At 38.3% G+C, this 17888-nt stretch overlaps 1 protein-coding gene across 5 annotated transcripts in view; it reads left to right on the top strand.

The window, feature by feature from the left end:
- Positions 1–17888, top strand: part of clcn2b (chloride channel, voltage-sensitive 2b) — a 204581-nt gene that overhangs the window by 42519 nt on the left and 144174 nt on the right. For all 5 annotated transcript variants that reach the window (XM_017436968.3, XM_017436967.3, XM_017436971.3 and 2 more), the window contains exon 2: positions 11410–11557. In XM_017436968.3, the coding sequence (XP_017292457.1) occupies positions 11410–11557 (148 nt within the window). The remainder of the gene's footprint in view (positions 1–11409; positions 11558–17888) is intronic.

Raw genomic sequence — 17888 nt, 5'->3', positions numbered from 1 at the left:
GGATAAGCGGAAGACAATGGATGGATGGATGGATGGATGAAACCAAGAAGTGACCTGGAGGAATTGAATGAAAGGCGCATCAGACAGAATATATTCCCCGACATTAGCCCAGTGCGGCCGTTAATAACATCACAACAGGCCGCACAATTACTTACAATGCAACATATACTTTACTTCATTATGTACGGTACAACAATCACATGACATCGTGATTGTTGTATTTATGCAATACACAACCCGGGAGCACAAAAGAATATTCCACTAACTCTAACGAGATGGATAAAAATGACAATAAAAGCAGCACAACTACACCATAATACGGTGGCAGTGCCAACAGCAACACCGTCAGTGACCTGCTCTGTTTATACTCAGGATTGATTGGGTAAATGATGAAAAATGTTTTGTTTTGCATTAGTCCATAACTTTTATTCAGATCAGCTTTAAATTGAAGTACTTTTCAGCATACACATTTTTTTTTTGCTGTTTGTTTTTGTTTTTTTAACTTGCTTGCATTTTCATCACTTGAACTTTTGCTTCCTTTAAAAAAAGACTTATTTCCTCCACAACTCATACAAATCCAGTTTGATTACTCTGTAGTCAGTAGGTTGGAGAAACTAAAGCCCCTTTGATGTTTGAAGGGAATTGATAAAACACAAAGTTTTCATTGTAACTAAAGATGGGAGCCCTGCTTATTTGGCCAACAGTAGCACAGTTGGCGCACAGAGAGGCTCATACACATGCACAAAAAATAACCTGGTCAGTTTTAAGGAATTAACTTCTTTAGCCTTATCACATGAGATGGGATTAACTTCATCAAGTTTACTCACAAATACACACAGGGGGAACAATGGAAGTATTTATTAAGTCATTGCCGGGTAAAACTAAAGGGAACAAATGATTATAGAGACTGTGCACCTCAGAGGGGAGGATGAGACTTTTGAAAAGATTTAAGTAATAGATCTATTGTGTGAGTGTGTTGTTGGAAAGCATTTCTCTTGTTGCCTTAGGTCAGAGCTAAAATTGTCTGTTTAACCCTTTTAGCACCATAATAATAGATGTATTTATTAAAACGCGTGGTCTTTCTTGTCAAAAAATGCCCTATGTGTAAATAATTTACACTCTTATTCCAGGAGAAGTAGAACTTTCAAAATCTGTCTGTATTTACCATTCTTATGTAATTAAATACCTAAAACTGTGTGTTATAAGAAAAGGACAAAAACAGAATTGAATTTTCTTCAACTTTCTTTTTATAAATTCTTGAAAAGTGCAGATTGAACATTTCTGAGATTGCAACAATCTAATTACGGTAATTTAAAACTGACATGCACTGCGTTGTCACTGGTGATCCTCTTGGTTTTAAAAGGGTTTATGCGAGGCAGGTCACTTTTGTGTTAGACTGTTGCGTACAACTTTCTCATTAAAGCCATGAAGTCCTTTCAGCTTTGTTCTGTCCCCTCCACTGTACATCACCACCATGCTTCTTTAGGATGAATAACTTTCACTAATTATCATTTCATTATGTACTCTCTGTGAATATGTTGTATTATTCATTGGATTTTAATCTAAATCAATTTTTTTAAACAAATTGTATTTTTCTTTTATACAGTATTCAGGAAACATACGTTTGTAATCATTCACTGCCATGGGATTTTTGTCAAGTCAAAGGGTCTATCTCCACTGTGGTGTGTGTTGGTGTGTAACTCTGCCATGAATCAGGAACCAAATCACGTTGGGGTATTCCGTCATATTGGATTGGGTACACATCTTTGTGTCTTTTATATATCTTCCCCTTTACATTGAATGATGGCCTAGTTGCTCTCTCTATGACCTATTAGAACGTGACTGGATCACAACAATATTTGTGAAACCTCCTGCAGTGTGAAGGCAATGGTGACTGTACTCTGCTCTTCATATTCACCAAATAGGTTTTTCCCTGATATTTTCTGTGTCCTCACCATGCTGTATAGATCCACCCTGGCATGACCGTCTGGCAACGGTGCCGGAACAGGCGTGGCGGCAGGGGGCGATTGCCCCCCCCTCACTTTATGACCCTGCCCATCAGCTGGTCCCACCAGACATTTACACAGGCTACACCTTTTGCTGACAAGCTGTGACTGACTGCTCTCTCCCTGTCTAGATACAGACAGAGGCACAGACAAATCCTACAGCATTCAGATCTGGGCCCAATCCATTTACAAGTCGCCAGATCTGCATTACAATCAGTGGATGATTTACACACCTGCGCCAGCTCCGGAAGAAGAGACCCCGTGCCCAGGTCCGTTTACGGATCCAGGCCAAAATGCTCACCCAGAGCAGATAATTTTTGCTGTCAGGGTAAACAAATAATTGCGTGGATAGTTTGTCATTTTTGCTCATCTAAAAGCAGCTGGAGTTTGCAACTGCCAGAGGAGGAGAAGAAGAGAAATCCCTTCTCATCTCTGAAATAAAAGAAGTAAAAAAAAATAACCAGGACCTGTGGCAGCAGGTCTTTTTCAGTTTCTGAATGCATGTCACTCAGAAACAGCCGTGAAGTAGGCTAACCTCAGACATCCATGGCCGGGGTGACATCAGTGAAGGAGCGCATGTTAACCACCCGATGATTTATAGGAAATCTGAGACTGAAATGAGCAAGCATTTTTGTCAATCTCCTCGATTTTACCCTCAAAATAAAGTTTGTTGTTAACTACATTATTTAAATCGTTTGCTTTCCTCACCATCTCCTGTGTATTAAAAACAACAACAACAAAAAACTGGGTTTACGGCACAAGTTCGCTTCTGCACGGCTGTTCCAAACGGCCCCTATGCCACTGCACGAAAAAAGTAAACAAGTAAAGTTAGTTACCAATTAGCAGTTAGTTTTACTCATGATCATCATTCCTAATAAATGATTTGAATAAGAAAAATCACAGGTGAAAACATTTAATTATTTATTGTTGCTTGATGATGATTCAGTTTAGGTAAAAGCTTGATGCATAATTAAACTTTGTCTATTAAATTAAAAATAGTCTATTTTAGTTTTAAAAATCAATGTTTTAGCTAATTAAATCAAATTTTAGCTGCTTCTCTTAGTTGTAAACTTGCAAGATCAAAAAATGACCCCTTGCTGTTCAGATGTGTGAACAATGATGATGAAAAGGTGACGAACGAGACGCTATTCAGTTCACTAATAACACACTTTACTCTTGATAAACAGAGAAATATCTATCTCCACATCTCTGTGAAAAAAAGAACATCTTATTCATGACTGCAGTTTGTTCATTTTCAAAACAAAGACTTTGGTTGCAAGCTTTTCTAGATCTGATGGCTGTGAAAGTACCCACAGACATCACTGTGTGGCAAAACTGAACATGTGCTCCTGACATTCAAGGTGCGCACAAACAGAGTGCAAGGTGGCGAAACACCCCAACGGCCCCCCACCTTAAAAATGAATACGGCGCCGCTGCCCTCTGGTATCTTTTCACTTCCTCACCAAGTTGTTTCCATGACTTTGTCACAATGTTCTGCTTCAAATTATGACCGGATAGCCCTTAAAAGCAACCCAGGCACCCCATACTCCCGCAGAATGTCTTGGGGAACAGGGTCATGAGCCTTCTCCACTTCTACAAAACACATGTAGACTGGGGAGTCAAACTCCCATGACCCCCTTTGGAACCACGCATTGGTAAAGATTTGGTCTACTGTTCCATGACCAGGATGAAAGTCATACTGTTCCTCCTGGACCTGAGGCTGGGCAATGAGTTGTAACCTTCTTTCCAGCTCCCTAGAGTATGCTGTCAAAGTTCTTCAAATCACCCTGAATGATGGACTAAAATTAGAACATTTCAGATCATTTTTTTAGATGCTTACTGTTCTTTGGGCTGAGTGGTTTACTGAAAAGGACTGCTAAAATATACTGCTGGTCAATTCCAGTTGTTTTCAATGCCTAAGCCATTCAGACCGGTGGGTGAATGGTTATCTACAAGTGGTTTTATAATTTGGATGAATGCCCCACCACAGCCTCATGCTCTAGAACAGGGGTCTCCAATCCTGGTCCTCGAGGGCCACTATCCTGCAGGTTTTACTTGTTTCTCTGCTCCAACACACCTGATCTGAATCAATGGGTGATTAACAGGCTTCTGCAGACATGAAGAGGTGATTTAACCTCTGAATCAGGTGTGCTGGAGCAGGGAAACAAGGAGAACATGCAGGATAGTGGCCCTTGAGGACCAGGATTGGAGACCCCTGCTCTAGAACAATATCCATTTTCAGAATTGAAGAACCAAATGTGTTTATCAATCAAATCAAAATAAACAGGCAATTCTATGATGTGCAGATGTTTTTCCTCTCTGTAGAGAGACTCCTTTAAAGCTGATGTCTATCTCAACAGTCAATGGGTGAGGGCTGGGGTATACCCAGGATGGGTTACCAGCCTAAAGGGTCAACACCAAGATACATGCACACATACTCACACTTGAGGTCAGTTTAGAGTCCTATTCATGTTTTTGAACTGTGGGAGGAAACTGGAGTAACCAGATAAATGTACATACTCCACCCAGAAAGTCTGAGGTCTGAATCCACAACCTTCTTGCTGTGAGGTAACAGTTCTAAAAGTCATAACATCACATTATAATTCAGTTTAATAACGTTAAATTCAGTGTGCTAGAAGTTGGTTTCATAAGAACAATTTTAACATATGTTAAATGTTTTCTTTACATTAAGTACATGCATTCTTTGGCAAAAAGTATGTGTAGAATATCTATAAAAATTAACTGAACTGAGAGGACCTTATCACTAACCTTCAAATCTGTAGTTACGGCTTTAAACTAAAAAAGTCGTAACCACAGAAGGTTGGTAAAAGTGAGATGCATGGAATGAGCATGGGTGCACTTAGCAGTGTGGTATGTGCCAATTGAAAAACAGTTTTCTTAATGAGGCAACCGCAGAGTGCACCTGCTGCTTGCATGAACACATACACAGACTCCGAGTCCACAGGTGAATATCAAGGCTTTGCAGTGACTGTGGCTTTTCTTATTGCTTTGGTTGAGACGTGGCGCTAATGCCAATGTGCAGCTGCACATTTTGTCAGAGACGAAGGGACAATGTTTGGTTGTGTGCAGATTATTGGGCGGAGTAATTACATTCAGAAGAGAAAATGAGGATCAGAATTGTAAAGTGTATCAACAGCAAGAGCAGGAGGGATCTCTGAAATAGACTTAGAACTTTAGTGTGTGGTTGACATTTCTTTGCTCTACTGTCAAACAGGTGTGTAATTAATCACCATCATTCAGTATGCACAGATGCACTCATTCTTACCGTTCTTCCTTCAGATTTTTTTCTCACTTTGTCCTCCTAAATGCACAGTTAAAATTAAAATTCAGCTCACACTGTAGAATGGATTCTGTATGCACTGCCAAATGTCCTAATGGCCCCCTCCTAACCCACCCCTCCATTATTTCTTTTACCTTTCTGTTTAGTTTGTTAGTCACTTCTTTTTTTAAACACCTCAAGCAGTTTTCATGTTCCATCCTTCCTCCTTTTTCTTCTCTTTGGGTCTCTCTCACACTCACCCAGAGCTGCGCAGAGGTTGGCATGGCAGCTTGGCATGAGCTCACAACACTCCAAAGTTTAGCCCCTCTCCTGGTTACCCCAAAGGAGAAACTGTTACTTACTGTAAATTTGTTTCATCTCACTTCTCCATGTGTACTTCTAAAGTAAGGATGTACTGAAGTGGCAAAAAAGGAGCTTTAAGTTAAAGAATTGGTATTGAGAGGAAAAAGAAATGGTTGTGATGTTGTAAACAAGCAAATTTGTTAGATTTCTCTTGGCTGTCCATCCATCCATCCATTTTCTGTCATGAGGTTGGGTTGCAATGTATCAGGTCCAGCAGGGAAACTCCAACATCCCTGTTTCTAGAGACACTCTCCAATTTCTCCTGGGGTACATGTTCCCAGGCAAGAAAGAATATGTGAACTCCCCTGAGTTCTTCTTCTGCCCTAGGCTCTCCACTTCAGTGGAAAACCTCTCCTAAAGATCGTATTTTACTAGATACTAGTTATTTTACTGCTGGCAGCTAGTTGGGAAACAAGATTCAATTCTTGTTTGTTATCTAACATACTCCTTCCTTCAAGCCCCTCACACAGTCTGCCCCTTAGGTTAATTACACAATGATTCTCCTTCCTTCCTCTGCACACAAATGTGCTGACACTCTTGCACTAACATGAAAAAAACAGCTTTTTCTGCCTGTTATTGTAATGTTTTCAAAAGGAAGGTTGTCTACCAGGAAGGAACACTAACTTATCTCTCAATTGTTGTTCTTTGGTAATATTTTTCTGAATTACTCACATACACACACTGTCAGGGAGCGTTGTGTTGTACTGTACTTGATTGGTCATCTGGGCTTGACTCATTGGACTGCAGCCAGCTGTGTTTGTGCCTTTAGTCAGAGAGTGAGAGAAAGATTACAAAGGTTAGAACAGCTTAGGCTCAAAAGCTAACAATTGTAGGCAATCAGTGCCATTTCCTTTGGTTGTAAGTTATATCAGACTATTGATCTTATCTAGAAATCAGATTTAGAACTCTGAATTCTAACCCTTAGCAAATAATTTTCTTCTTTCTGATTACATTTTTGCTCCTTTAAAAATAAAAACAACAAAAAAACAAAAACACATATACCTTTTCAAGATAAACATAATTCAACTTCACTCTAATCTGCAGTGACTTTTCATGCAGTATTAAAAATCATAAATTTTTGAAATAATAAAACATCCTAAAAGTGAAGAACACACAAACACATCTATTAAAGTAAAAACCTAGTTTTTGTTGTTTTCCAAAAAGTCTAACAGAGGATGTAATAAACATCAGTTCAAATTCTGCCTCAGTCTAAATGATTCTACTGGGCTTTGAAATTAGATTTTTACAGACGCTACTTACAAACAAGATGTAAACCAAACGACAGCAGGTGTAACTAATGTTAGCTGTGTATCAAGTAAACCGTTCAAAACAGTAGTTTTCTGCCAAACTCAAACTTCCTGTCCTAAACACTGGTGTGTGTGTGTGTGTGTGTGTGTGTGTGTGAACGATATAGGCTCAATGTTGGTCCATTCTAATAATTCTGCTTAGCTAATATGAAACGAGGCCAAAAAGAACCTCTTAAAACAGGAACTCAAAGTTGTTTTGTCAAGTTTAACTATATTGTAGTTGCTGGAATTTTACTTTCACATGCTGTTGAGTATTTGTCAACTTTGTTTTGCATTACAAACATTGCAGCAAATGTTGTTTGTGTCAAATTTTAATGAGACTACATACAATGTTGATATTTTTTGAACTGTGATCATGTTCAAATTGTGCTATTGCTATGACATGTTCATGTAGTCTTATGCTGTTGCTTTAAGTTCTCTAATTTGGCTTGTGCTTCGATGCATTAAATTCACGTTTTCCTTGCTCCTGTTTTTCTTTTATCATCTTGACACCCACAACCTTATCCATGTGCTTTAGCTTTTCATCTACTATTCTCTAAACTGACTATGGACATTTAGGTCAGTTGGCTCAATCTTATATCATAGATTATTGATATGCAGCTTGTGTCTAATTGTTGCAGTCTTTTAGTTTGGTATTGCATACATTGATTTTGCAATGACGGACAACTTTTGATTAAAATCTGCTGCATTAGTGCCGATATAAGTTGGTCCTTATGTTTACAAAGTATTGACTTAGCCTGCCTACCTAAGGCATCCAATACTGACTTTCAGCCAATGCTGGACCTCATGTGGCTGGAGTGTGTCAGCAGTTCCTGCAAGATGAAGGCATTGAAGCTATGGACTGGCCCGCTCGTTACCCCAGACCTGAATCTGATTGAGCACATCTGGGACATCATGTCTCACTCCATCCACCAACGTCACGTTGCACCACAGACTGTCCAGGAGTTGGTGGATGCTTTAGTCCAGGTCTGGGAGGAGATCTCTCAGGAGACCATCTGCCACCTCACCAGGAGCATGCCCAGGTGTTGTAGGGAGGTCATAAAGGCACGTGGAGGCCACACACAATACTGAGCCTCATTTTGATGTGTTTTAAGGATATTACATCAAAGCTGGATCAGCCTGTAGTGGTTTACACTTAAATTTTGTGCGTGACTCCAAATCCAGGCCTTCATTAGTTATTAAATTTAAAACATTTACAAAAATGTTTGACCATCCAGTTCCAGTCCAACATTTGGCTTTTTCTACTGATTTGGACCAGTGGCAGGTGTTCCCCAGATATTTGACTGATACTGATGATACTAATGCCAGATTCTGTTTTTAAAAGTTAGGAAAATTAGGTGTCGGATAACTCACAAAGTTCTGCTAAAATGTTGAGTTTTTGTGTAAAGATGTGTACACCATGATATTGTTTTTAGGCTTGTGCAATTAAAGTATTTTCTTGTGAAAATTTTGTAATGAAATTGAGAAACCTGATCAACTGTAGCTCAGGCATGTCTGACGTCTGATCCATTTAATACAGTCAGTGTTTTTGCTGAGTTTGGTCTAACTACAGTGGCTGGGATGGCTGGGATTTCACTGACCTTAGTTACACAGTTGGCAAGGCTTTCCAGATGCCAGGCTTGCTTGATATGGACATAACTTGCACAAGATGTGCTCACTACAGTAGGAAATGGAAAAGGTAAACATTTTCTCAACTTGGGTGCAATGAGGTCCTGCCAAACTAAAATCCTCACAATCAGATCTGAGCTGTCTGTAATATGACTCTTAACCCCTTTAGTCCCATAGCCCTCTCTGTTGAATTGTTTTTATTTTTAATGCCCTTGAGTTTTTCTTTGAGTTGACAGTTTTGCAGTTTGAATGAAACCGCAGTGAACCTTCAGGGCTTTATTGTTCACATAAACTCTGGTCAAAGATGTGCCAGTTTGTGTCTGTGTGGCTAAAAATAGCCTGCGAGCCTTCTATTTGTGTACACCTCAGACGGTCCGTACAAGATGCCACTGTTCAGATCTGTTGTGCCCATATGTCATCTTACCTGTTTCTGCAACAGTGGGCGCATTCTAAGAAAAATAAGCAGGGTTCCGTTTCCTGTTTTATCCTGAAAAAAACAGCAGTAATCTGGTGAATAGATTTTTAAGTACTGAAACAAAAATTGCCTTGTTTTATTGTGAAATTGCAGGCATAGTGGTGAATAAAGTAAAAGAGTAAAATGGTGAAAGAATTTTGGTCTAAAAGTCTAAAAAAAAACATGCATACCTTGAAGCTCAGGTCTCTCTTGAAAAAGAGAACTGGGATCTCAGTGGAATTTACCTGGTTAAATAAAGGTTAATAAATAAATAACTGCATCATTTATATAGTACTTTTCTAGCCTTAGTGGCCACTTGGTGCTTTCACACTACAAGTAACATCTAACCATTCACACAGATTGGGAGTAATTTAATGTTCAGTATTTTTGCCCAAAGACATTTGGAAATGTTGGGCAAGCCAAATAACACTGCCAAGCTTCCTTGCTGCCCAAAAGAGCAGAGAGATAGAATCTCTCTATTAATCTATCGATTGTTCGTTTGTTCCCATCGTTCACATTTACCTATCGTTCTATCGTTAATGTCTGCTCACAGATATCTAAACTGAATCTATTGCATTGTACTGTAATAAAATGTTTGTTTTTTAGTCATATGGGATGTTTCTTAGACATCTTCATCTTTATTTTTTTTTTCTAATTTAATGTTTGATTTTGCCTTTGTGTACATAATTCAAACAATGTATTTATATTAAACAGGAATATCAGAAGGGCTCTAAGACTTCTGTAGTCTTTGGTCCAAATTGTACAACAAAAATGTAATATTTATGATTTTAAGCAGCTCGCTAATCATTGTTCAAGACTTTTAGGTTGAAAGCGGTCTATTGTGTTTTTTAATTGGGATTACCAGAAGGTATCACATCAGTTATTATTAATATGTGAAAAACTAACAGCAGTGCTTTTTTTCATAACTTTACGTCAGAGCATGTTAGAGTTTCCGATTGAAACAAAGAAATCCCTGTTCTTTATGTAAGATTCAAACCAGTTGAGCACTGGACCGGAGAGTCCAACCCAACTCTCCAGTCGATTCAGTAAAATGTCATGGTCAACAGTGTCGAAAGCTGCACTGAGGTCCAACAGAACCAGCACTGTGGTTCTCCTACAGTCTGTATTTATATGGATATCATTGAACACTTTTACAAGGGCCGTCTCCGTGCTGTGGTGAGCACGAAAACCAGACTGGAAGGAGTCAAAGCGATTTATTATTGTTAGGAAGTTATTTAATTGTTTAAAAACTGCTTTTTCAATAATTTTGCTGATGAATGGGAGGTTGGAGATTGGCCTGTAATTCTGCAGTAGTGATTTGTCTAGATTGTTCTTTTTTATCAGTGGTTTGATAACTGCTGTTTTCAAACCCTGGGGGAAAACACCTGAAGACAGCGATGAGTTCACTATTTGGATCAAATCATTAGCAACGACAGGCAAGACTTGTGTTAAATACCAAAACATCAATGAGCAAAACTGCAAGTAGTACTGCTTATACCACCATAAATGCTGTTATCTTTACAGACAGTAACTTCAGTTCTATAAAACAACTAAATGAAAGCAAACACAAACTACACTCTGCATCAGAAACACATCTGTCTTTGATTGGTTGAACTACGAGTTTATTTTCAGTGGCTAAGAGTAAATTATTAGTGTCCTTGTTTCCAAGAGCAGTATGGAGGTGGTGTTGTTAGTGAAGCTTTGTGCTTCCTGTTCCTTGAACATGTTCTGTGGGTATGTGACCGCTGTGCTTGAATCTCTGACCAGTTTGAAAACCAGTCAGGAGACACTGAATGGCTTTCTGATATTTTGACACATGCAGTTTTGCAACTCCAAATGTCAAAAGCTCAGTGAGTGGTAAAAAACACATCACAAATCTTAGATGTATGTACTTTTTAAAACAAAAGTCTATTTTCTCCAAATTTATTGTAAGGTGCTAGGTTTGAGAAAGATGTTAGATTTATTCTTAAGTTATTTTGTCTTTGTTAGCTTGTTAAGACATCAACAGCCCTTTGCCTGAATGTTTGTTTGCCTGCAAATTAAGCCCGGTTATGACTTCCTCTGTCACAAATACTTCTGATCATGAAAAAAGTAGGCTAGCTGGCTAGCTGTGCAGCCATGTCTTGCATGGCCAGTATTTGGAAAATAATGATCCATTGTATGTGCACGGCTAGCAAAATTGAATTGTAGGCTGTGTACAACGTTTCTGAAAAATAAATCGCCCAATTCATACTAGAATTTGTGAACATTGACAGACTGACTTGTCAGAAATGAATTGGACATGATCCCATTTTTGTCAATTATACATAAGTATAATCAAACAAATGGGTTCTGCCCACTGAATGTGTGTGTTGAACATTAGGCTAAATGTTTTGCTTTGGTTCTTTACAGATGTATGGGCGTTACACCCAGGAACTTGGGGTGTACGCCAAAGAAGAGGCCGCTCGCCTGAGGGAGAGTGGGCCGAGGCGATCGGTCAGCGAGCAGAGCCGGAGTCTGGACCTGCTGGAGTACAAGGGACGCTGTGCCAAGTGCCGCAGTAAGTGCTACACTTTTTAGAATTGTCTGCAATTTGGAAAGACAAGTAATCTGATTTCAAACAGTAACATCATTATGACTGCATCTAGAGAACCTTGTTTAAACTTGGAACCGATTTAAAATGCATCTAAATACAGACATTGTCTGTAAATAAAAAAAATTGATCACTTTGAGAATAAAGTATTATTTGGGAATAAAGGTAGAAATGAAACAGCTGAAATGATCTTTTGTTTATTGTTGACATTTTTCTCTTTTGGTTTTAAATGTGGTCTGCATTGATTTTCATTCCTTTTTTTCCACAATTCCTCTTGTATGGTGTAGCTGACTTGACTATCACATTTCCAGCTGCCTAGAAATGAAGTCCACCTTGCAAGTGAGTGTCCTGTATTACTGGAAAGGTCATTGGACATCACATTTTACTTTATTTGAACCATCCATCCACAAAATGATTGACTGTTTAAAACGATTCCTAGAAAGCTGCTCGTGTAATGAAGTGGGAGGCCTCTGACCGCAGTTTTACCAGTAGGAGTTACCACAGATCATAGAGACCTTTTAGAGACAATGCAGTTGTTCTTTCAAATTAATTGCAGTCTGAGAGTTTTTTGTGAAGGTATTTGTGAAACCTTTACTGAAGAGAAAAGGATAAAAGGATTCTCATGAGTTGTGGCTTGTAATGACACAGTTTGTGCACCTCAGCCCCAATAAATAGGGAAAAACTGTATTCTTTAGCATGAATGGCCCATATCATGTAAACGTTTTTTAGTGTTAAAAATTTAATGCTAAAAGCACTTTGATGGATCTGAACTGGAGTCTCTGTCAAAGTGATCTTTAGCTTAGGGAGCAGATTTAAACATGCAGACAGTCTTCGCAGCAACAATCCTTTAAATTCGAATCTGTCAGCATGTGAATACACATTGACAGGAGGAATTACATGAACATCTTCATCTTTATCTCAGTTCTGTTGGTAGTAATAATGTCCTTTGTGTGTTTGTGAGTCATAATACTAAAATTAGATAAGACTGCATACAGGACATATGACATGATAAAACAGGCTGTAAACACAAGTAAAGTCTTTGAGATCTATGTGGAAGATGAGAAAGGGCAAGTTGCATCACTTGTTGTGTCTCGATCTTTTATTCCTGCTTTTTTTTTTTTTTGACCTCTGAGGCACACACTCATAAAACACACATTGCTGTGTTGAAGTCGACTTGTCTTTAGCCAGATTTTTGAACAAAGACTTGGCCAAAGTCAGTTTAACACTGTCCGTATATTATTTTGCCTAAAAATTGGAACTAATTTTGGCTAAATTTCTTTGAATATGTGCCTTGAAAATATATATGAATGTTTGATGGTTTGGATTTCTTACAGGACAAAATTTGCTGTTTTTGTTGAATTTCTTTGTTTGTTTTTTTTTGTTTAAAATGATTTGGGACCTTTTAAAGCCTTCCTTCACATTTTATGCTACACTGTAACCTGTTACCAAGTGAGGAGGGTGCCTCTGAAATTAATGCACTAACAAAAACAAACAAACAAACAAAAAAAACCCTCTTTTGTTCAACTTCTGCTCAATTTCTGCCAAAGTTACAGGAAAATCAAATAAATGATTGTCCTGCTAAAAAAACCCAAACTTCCTCTGCTTAGTTTACCTCAGCATCCTGTTAAATACCTAAATAAGTCTCTAATTGTTAGCTGTAAGAGCTTTATCATTCAAAACAAAGCTGCAACATTTTCGTGTAGTCAAGTGAATTGTGATTCATACATGGAAAAAAAGAAGGAACAAGGAAAAATCATGGTTCTTATTTACAGATTCAAAAGTTTGAACAGTGTCAGTGGTTTGTATATGAAGAGGTAAACTGTTGGATCTTGAAACATCTCAGAGAAACTGGTTGGTAGACCGAAGTGCTCTTACTGGAGTGTGGATGTTAAGGAGCTCACACATGTATGATGGGGCCAGACCTTTTTAAAACTTTAACAGCAAACAGTATAATCTTAAAATCCTTCCTGAAATGGACAGGAAGCCAAAGGGGAGAAATTTGGACCAGGAATTGTGTGTTCAGTGTTCAGTCCAATTAAAGAAGGTCTGTCAAAAATGGCACCCAGATTCATGACAATCGACTCCCTGTATGAAGCCAATGAGCCAAGAATGTCAAGGGTATTACATTTACCAAAGCTGAGGACTTCAGTCTTATTCTCATTTTGATTCAAAACATTTAGTTTCAACCAGGTTTCATTGTCATTTAGACAGCTCAGTAGTGGTTCAAGTGGATTGACCCTGTCTAACTCAGTGGGCATATAAACCTGGGCATCATCAGCAAAACAGTGGAAAGGGATGTTATATTTTCTAAAAATAGACCCTAAAGGCAACATATGAAGGTTAAAAAGCAGATGACCTAGAATAGACCCTTGAGGTACCCCACGAGTCATAGAAGCTGCAGCTCCAAGTGAACAGGAAAACTCCTGTTGGTCAGGTAAGATCTAAACTCGGATAAAACTGTGCCTTTGATACAAATCACCTGCTCAGTTAGTGACAGCAAGATATGGTCCACAGTATCAAAGGCAGCAGAAAGGTGTAAAAGAACTAAAACAGCAGAGAATCAACAGTTCACCAATATAATTGGCATTTAAAAATCTCTGAAGTTGCCTAAAAACAACTTTCTCTGAAACTTCTGACAGAAAAAGCAGTTTTGAAATTGGTTTATAGTTTGAGAGAACTCCTGGGTCAGGGCTTTTGTTTTTTATGAGAGGCAGCACTGCAGCATGTTTAAAAGCAGCTTGAACACAGCCTGAGGAAACAGACATGTTAATCAGAGTGACAACTAGTGGACAAAAGTTCTGAAAAATGTCTGTAAAAAGATGAGGGGAAATGCTGTCCAAAGGTGAATTAGAGGGCTGCATTTGTTGGACAAAAGTACACTTCAGATAATTGTTTCTGGTTTTAGTTGTTTAAATTTAGACAGTGGAAGTTAAGTGGAGTTGCTTCATCTATTTTATGTTGATAATACAAGCCAGCAGTTGCCAGGGGTCCTACACAGTATTAATGAGTATGGAATTTGATTTTAGAATTTTTGAAGTCTGACATTTCTCCATACTTTGTTTTATTTTTCCCACACTTATTCAGTGTTTTAAGCCCCCCCCTTGCAGACAAAACTGTGAACCCCTAAGCTACTTCCTATAGTGTGACCTTGTCTGGTTTATAACTGTTTAGCTGCAGATCACTAACCATATGTTACAAATGAAATCTACGTTTCTGCCACATGTATGCCTAAGCCCCAAAGAATGCAAACGTTCGTCTTTTACTGTTTTTGCTATAGATTTATGATATGTAAAGTACACTGTATAAACCTTCACAGGGAATTTACAGATGTTTCATTGACAAAAAAGGCTCAAAAGTCCACAGGATGGGTTTGAAAGTGTGGAATTTTATTCTAAAGATGTGTGGGAACCCTAAGTTACATTAATCTCTGGTGTCTCTGAGGCTGCAGAGAGAAGTTTGGAGCCTCTGGATTTTAGATGGCGTTTGAGACATTGTCAGAGGCTGAGTTTACCTTTGTCACATTTCTGTATAAATATTTGTGTTTTAGATCCTTACAGCTGAAGATGGAAGAAACTTCAGTGATGACAAATCCCCGATGCTGATGGCTCTGTGAAGATGGAGCCCCCTAGTGTTGTAAAATAATAACTGCACCATTTTAGAAGGCAGTTTTATCCTAATAAGCAGATTTGTTTGTGCATGTTTTTCTGTATGCAGCTTCTGCTCTCCTTTTGCTAATGAGTGTCAATATTTTGTTGGCAGCTGATGAATCAGCTTTCTGTTCCTCTGGAATTCTGATCCATTTGAAGGGACTAAGAAGAGATGGCAAAGTGCCAGTGATTGGATTGATTAGTGCCCCAGCAGCCAGCCTCAAGTATAAGAAGTATTGTCTGTATAGGAGTGCTGCCACACACACTATGGTGCATCTGCTGGATGAGAAAGGCAACTATAAACATATGCAGTGAGAGGAGCAAACGTATAAAACAGACACATGCACTCGGTATGTCATGTACAGTGAGTTATGACTGCAGAGGCTGGAGATGTTTATCCACACACACATTGAAAGATGGAGTGTATTTTATAAAACCAGACAGAAAAATCCACATCTTCCTGCTTGTTTCCAGCCTGTCATCAGCATCCTCTGTTCCCACAGAGGCTGTCATCCTTTCAGCTGTGTGTGTGTGTGTGTGATATGCCAATAATTGTTCCACAACAGCCAGGCAGTCTCAGCAGCTCCACTTGCTGTTCACTGTGAAATGTAATGGCATAGAAGCAGCTTGAACAACAGGTACCGTCTTTGTAATTATCTCCAGCAGTGCTGTGGATTGTGCTGTTGAGATGCTGCTGTCAGGTCAGTGAGGTGTTGCCTGGTAACATGGGACAGTATTGGCTCTAATACAGTCGATTTAAGGCAACAAGGTGGGGGGGGGGCTGCTTTAAAGGTGGGAATTTTAGGCTGGGACAGAAGCTGTTTGATTCCAAATGATCATGTTACTTCTAGGTCATCTCTCACCAAGGCTCCCACATTATCTAACTACATATTGAGCCAACAGTTGATCAGTCAGGAATATATATAATTCTGCTGAAAGAAACTCTAAATTAAAATGTACAACCTGCTCTCATCTGCAGAAATGTGGACAGTTTCTTCTTTAGTGGCTAATGAGGCTGTTTTTGCCCATATGTGTGTTTATTACCAAAATAACTTGTGAACCAATGGTCAAACTTCCACTATTGAAACTTTCAGAAAGTAATCATTGAACATTTGCAACTGCTTAACCTTTACAGTCAGTCCTCTTCAAGATGGCCACCACAGTAATTTGAATTAGCCAACACAAAATTCAGAAAGTACAGCAGCATTAAGGCTTCAAACACATTAAATACACTAAATACCATTACTGGACATTGAAAGTCCAATTATGGCATGAAAGGTGACGAGTGATATGCACTTCAAAGAGCCTTTATGTAACAACTGTCTCTTTAAACTTCTGTTTATTTGTTCTAATTTTGTAATTTTCTCCGATAAAATACTTGTAAAAACTCTTGATGCGGTTTTTCTTTGGTGCACACACTAGTCAAGAGTTTGTCACTCTAATCATTATGACATAAGATGTAAAAAAGAAAGTGATATAAAAGTTTACACTCTACTGTTAAAATGCCAGGTTTTTACAATGGAACATAAAGAACTGGATGTGCCTCCAAAAATAAAGAAAGGGTAAGGCAGAAACTGGTCAGGAAGGCTGCCAAGAGGCCTACGGCAACACGGAAGGAGCTGCAGGAATTCTGGGCAAGTAACTCTTGCATTACACCTAAGCTATATGGGAGAATTGCAAGATTAAAAAAAATGTTTTTCACAAAAAAAAAAAATAATCCAAATTTAGTAAATTTTGTTACTGTGGGACGTCTAGATCCAGACTTCCATTTTCCTTTACCTGCCTTACACTCTGTAGGTACTTGGCTGTGGTTGAGATATATANTATATATATATATATATATATATATATATGTGTGTGTGTTTGTTTGTCTGTAGCATTAGCAAAATATCTCAAACCATGGACAGCTTTTCATGACTCTTTCTGAATGTAATTATGGGATGTACATCTACAACTGATTAACTTTCGGAGTCAACCCAAATTTAAGGACACTATAGCTAATTGACCTTAGCCTACACATAAATGGCTATACCTCAGAATTTTACAGATATCAAGCTAAAGTTTGGTGTAGTTATAGCTGACAGTCATCCACAACACTTACTCCAAGTGCTAATAGGTCACGCAAGACTGTTAATGATATCATGTAAGATTGCTTATAATGTTGTTTTACAGGTTTGAACAAAATGGTTATAACTGTCATTTCTCAATATAGGATCAGCTTAGGCTAAAACTTCAGCATGAAAGGCAAAATACAATATGCATTCCTTTAAGGTGTGCTAGGCCTTTAAAGAAGATGTACTAAAACACTTCTTTTTGTCAGGTGATTGGTGAAAAGTTTTACAGTCTGGCCTAATTTACATACTCATAATTCCTCCATTTGGAGACCATAAACAGGGAAACAAGTGCCACAAGAATGAACATACAGGTGCTGGTCATAAAATTAGAATATCATGAAAAAGTAGATTGATTTCAGTAATTCCATTTAAAAAGTGAAACTCGTATATTATATTCATACATTACATACAAACTCATATATTTCAAATGTTTATTTCGTTTAATTTTGATGATTACAAATGACAACAAATGAAAATCTCAAATTCATCATATCAGAAAATTAGAATATTACTGAAGACCAATAAAAACAAAGGATT

Source organism: Kryptolebias marmoratus, linkage group LG2 (genome assembly GCF_001649575.2).
Source record: "Kryptolebias marmoratus isolate JLee-2015 linkage group LG2, ASM164957v2, whole genome shotgun sequence".
In the NCBI taxonomy this organism is placed as follows: Eukaryota; Metazoa; Chordata; class Actinopteri; order Cyprinodontiformes; family Rivulidae; genus Kryptolebias; species Kryptolebias marmoratus.
The sequence above is the reverse complement of the archived record's forward strand: the minus strand, read 5'-3'. Positions and strand labels throughout refer to the sequence as shown.